Here is a 3,231-nt window from a genome sequence, read left to right as displayed (position 1 = left end):
CATTCCAGTTAAGGGGATAAAAGCTTTAAACTAGCATTGTGGCAGTGGCAGACAGGGAGAAGAAAGATTTTCTACAGGAACTGGTAGTTTATTTGATATAGGAGAATAAAAATGAGGTAAGATTCAAAGATGAAACTCTGGTTTCTGGTCTGAGCAATTGAGTGGATGGTCAAGTCATTTTCTGTTACAGAGAACACTGGGATAGGAGCAGGTTCTTGGGTGAACTATGATACAAGTCTTGGACTTTCTCTTGGAGGTTAAAAAATTTCCAAGTGGTGGGCGCCTGGGTGGCTCAGTCGGTTAAGCGTCTGCCTTCGGCTCAGGTCATGATCCTGGAGTCCCGGGATCGAGTCCCGCATCGGGCTCCCTGCTCTGCGGGGAGCCTGCTTCTCCCTCTGCCTCTGCCTCTCTCTCTCTGACTCTCATGAATAAATAAATAAAATCTTTAAAAAAAAAAAAATTTCCAAGTGGAGACACTGAGAAGCTAATAATAAGAATAGTCTAGGAGTCATTAACATATAATGGTACTTTAAGCCACAGGAAGTATGAAATAACTTACAAGGAGAGACTAATTGAGAAGAAAAGAAGCTCTGACAAGTGTCAGTGGAAAATGAGTAATAAGCAAAGGAGTCTTTGAGAAAGAATAAACAAAGAAGGACTCAGAGAGTACAGTATCACAGAGAGTCAAAGTAAGAAAGCAAAAAATTTTAAAATGAGAAGTATGGTGAAAGGAATAAGGATTGTAGACAGATAGAGTAAAATAGAAACTGATGAATATTGGAGTGACTGGGTGGCTCAGTCCAGTAAGGGCCTGCCTTTGGGAGCCCCAGAAAGGATTCCCTGCTCAGTGGGGAGCCTGCTTCTCCCTCTCCCTCTGCCTGCAGCTCCCCGCGCCCACCGTCAAGTAAATAAATAAAATCTTTAAATAAAAAAAAAGAAACTGATGAATGTCAATGGAATTTACTGACATGAAGCTCATTTGTGAACCTAATGAAAGTTATTTTGGAGAAATAATGAAAGAAGTTTGCAATTGTTGGGGCGCCTGGGTGGCTCAGTCTGCCTTCAGCTCAGGTCATGGTCCCAGGGTCCTGGGATCAAGCCCCACATCAGGCTCCCTGCTCAGCGGGAAGCCTGCTTCTCCCTCTCCCACTCCCCCTGCTTGTGTTCCCTCTCTCACTGTGTCTCTCTCTGTCAAATAAATAAATAAAATCTTAAAAAAAAAAGAAGTTTGCAATTGTTTAAAGAGTTTTGGGAAGGGGAAGAAAGGGTCTAGCCAACTTACAAGAAAATTGGTTATGGCAAGGAGAAAAAAGTTAAGACTATGTCTAGGAATGGAGTAATTGCTGATAAAGAGACTGTTTAGCTAATAGAAGACTTTAACATGCTAGCATACTTATAGATAATTGAATTCAGAGGGAGATGACAAGTGGAGGCAAACGGATCTTCAGTAGGAGAAGGAGTTCAAGAGGAATATTGACTTTTGATTGATTCATGAAATTCCTGTCATAATTCAGGTGGACTTACTTTTCTCTTTATAGGAGTTTCACAAATCCAAAGTCAATACTCCCCCTACAGACTTTAATGTTGTGAGCCCCGATGGAGTTTTAGATTATTCATGAATAATTTTATTTGCTAAGAAGCAGCTTCAAAACAATTGTTATATATTTACTCATCATATTTGTTTTTTGCAAGTTCTTTTATTTCTAATTAATCAAAGAATTTTTTGTTTCTTTTTATGTTTTCTCTAGGAAAATTCCTATCCTCTTTTATAATATCATCAGGTATATATCTGGAGCAGAATCAACCCTCTCATTTACATAAAATAAAAAATGGCATATTGTTGGAAAACAGATCTAAATACCAGTGAATCACATCAAGAGCAGAATGAGCACCAAGAATTTCAATCTGTAAATCAGTTCCTTTTCCCTAGCCCAGTCAGTCTGGGTTTTGATCAGCTAGTAGATGAGATCAGTAATAACATTCCGCTCTATCAGAGTGAAGTTGAAGAAAACACTGTTTTTGTACCCAGTGCACCAAGCGGAGACTCACGAACACATTCGTTAGATGAAACACACCAAATATCCTTGAATGAATTAACTTCTAAAAGCTCAGAACTCTCCTGTCACCAAGTTAGGAAAACACCAGTAATTGGCTTTAGGAGCTCTTTGCTACCAAATCCTGAAAACATGAACAAAGGAAGCTCTTGGGGAAACCCCATAGGAAAATATCATGGTGTTGATGATTACAGATTCAATATTTTAGCTTCATCATCCACTAGTTTGGATAAAATTAATTCACAGAGAGAATTAGAAAATGAAAATCATAACTACCACATAGGATTTGAAAGTAGCATCCCTTCTACATATCCATCCTTTTCAACTGACTTCATGCCAAAAGAAGAGAATAAAAGATGTAGGAATATGGACATTGTGGAACATTCTCTGATGCCTTTTGAAGGTTCTTCTTTACCCAGGACCTGGGAAAATACATGGCTAAAGAATAGAGAGGTATGTATTATATATGTTGACTTAAAAAAAAAAGAATCTGAAAGAATCATCCAATAATGTACTGGATTAATTTGGTAATGAGAGTCACTCATCTTAAATAGGAAAATGTATTAATATTATTTGTGAAAAAAATAATTTATTATTCACAAATTCTGTGTTCCTAAATTAATTATTTTTTTTCTGAAGAAAAAAAAATTTATATCATTTTTAAAGGTCCAGTTTAGTCAAAACTAAATAAAATGTTATAGTCCTTACATTTTATTGGATAAAAATATAATTGGAGGTTTTGATGAAAGTACTTTTGATTCTTATTGTTATTATGCACACAGAAACATACATATATCTCATTAGATTTATATTTTGAGTCATACTGTCATAAGTTAAAACTTTATGTCATTATGGTAGGAAAAATGTCCTTTTGCCCAGAGGCTCCTAAATTATACTGTTGGCAGGCATCTTCTATTGGGATCATTCCAAGAGTAGGAAATTAAGCAATCATGTGCAATTCATCCTAATGGTTTCATCAGTAGTTCTCCAATTTAGTCACCATAGAGTTTCTTGTATAATATTTGAATATTTCTCTGCTTACCCTGAGTCTAGACACAAGTGAAACTAGAAGTAAACAGTAAAAAAAAAAAAGAAAGAAAGAAAGAAGAAAGAAAGGAGGAAAGAAAGAAAGAAAGAAAGAAAGAAAGAAAGAAAGAAAGAAAGAAAGAAAGAAAGA

The 3,231-nt window shown here is 36.2% G+C and overlaps 1 protein-coding gene across 2 annotated transcripts in view; it reads left to right on the top strand.

Moving 5' to 3' along the window:
- Window positions 1-1,780: 1,780 nt before the first annotated feature.
- PIK3C2G (phosphatidylinositol-4-phosphate 3-kinase catalytic subunit type 2 gamma) overlaps window positions 1,781-3,231 on the top strand; it is a 344,923-nt gene continuing 343,472 nt past the window's right edge. For both annotated transcript variants that reach the window (XM_035028133.1, XM_035028132.1), the window contains exon 1: window positions 1,781-2,507. In XM_035028133.1, coding sequence (XP_034884024.1) covers window positions 1,830-2,507 — 678 coding nt within the window. In that variant the 5' untranslated portion in view covers window positions 1,781-1,829. The remainder of the gene's footprint in view (window positions 2,508-3,231) is intronic.

The sequence above is a fragment of the Mirounga leonina genome, unplaced genomic scaffold, assembly GCF_011800145.1.
Source record: "Mirounga leonina isolate KUSES-001 unplaced genomic scaffold, KU_Mleo_1.0 Mir_201, whole genome shotgun sequence".
Lineage (NCBI taxonomy): Eukaryota > Metazoa > Chordata > Mammalia > Carnivora > Phocidae > Mirounga > Mirounga leonina.
Note: the sequence above shows the minus strand (reverse complement) of the source record. Positions and strands in the feature narration are given on the sequence as shown.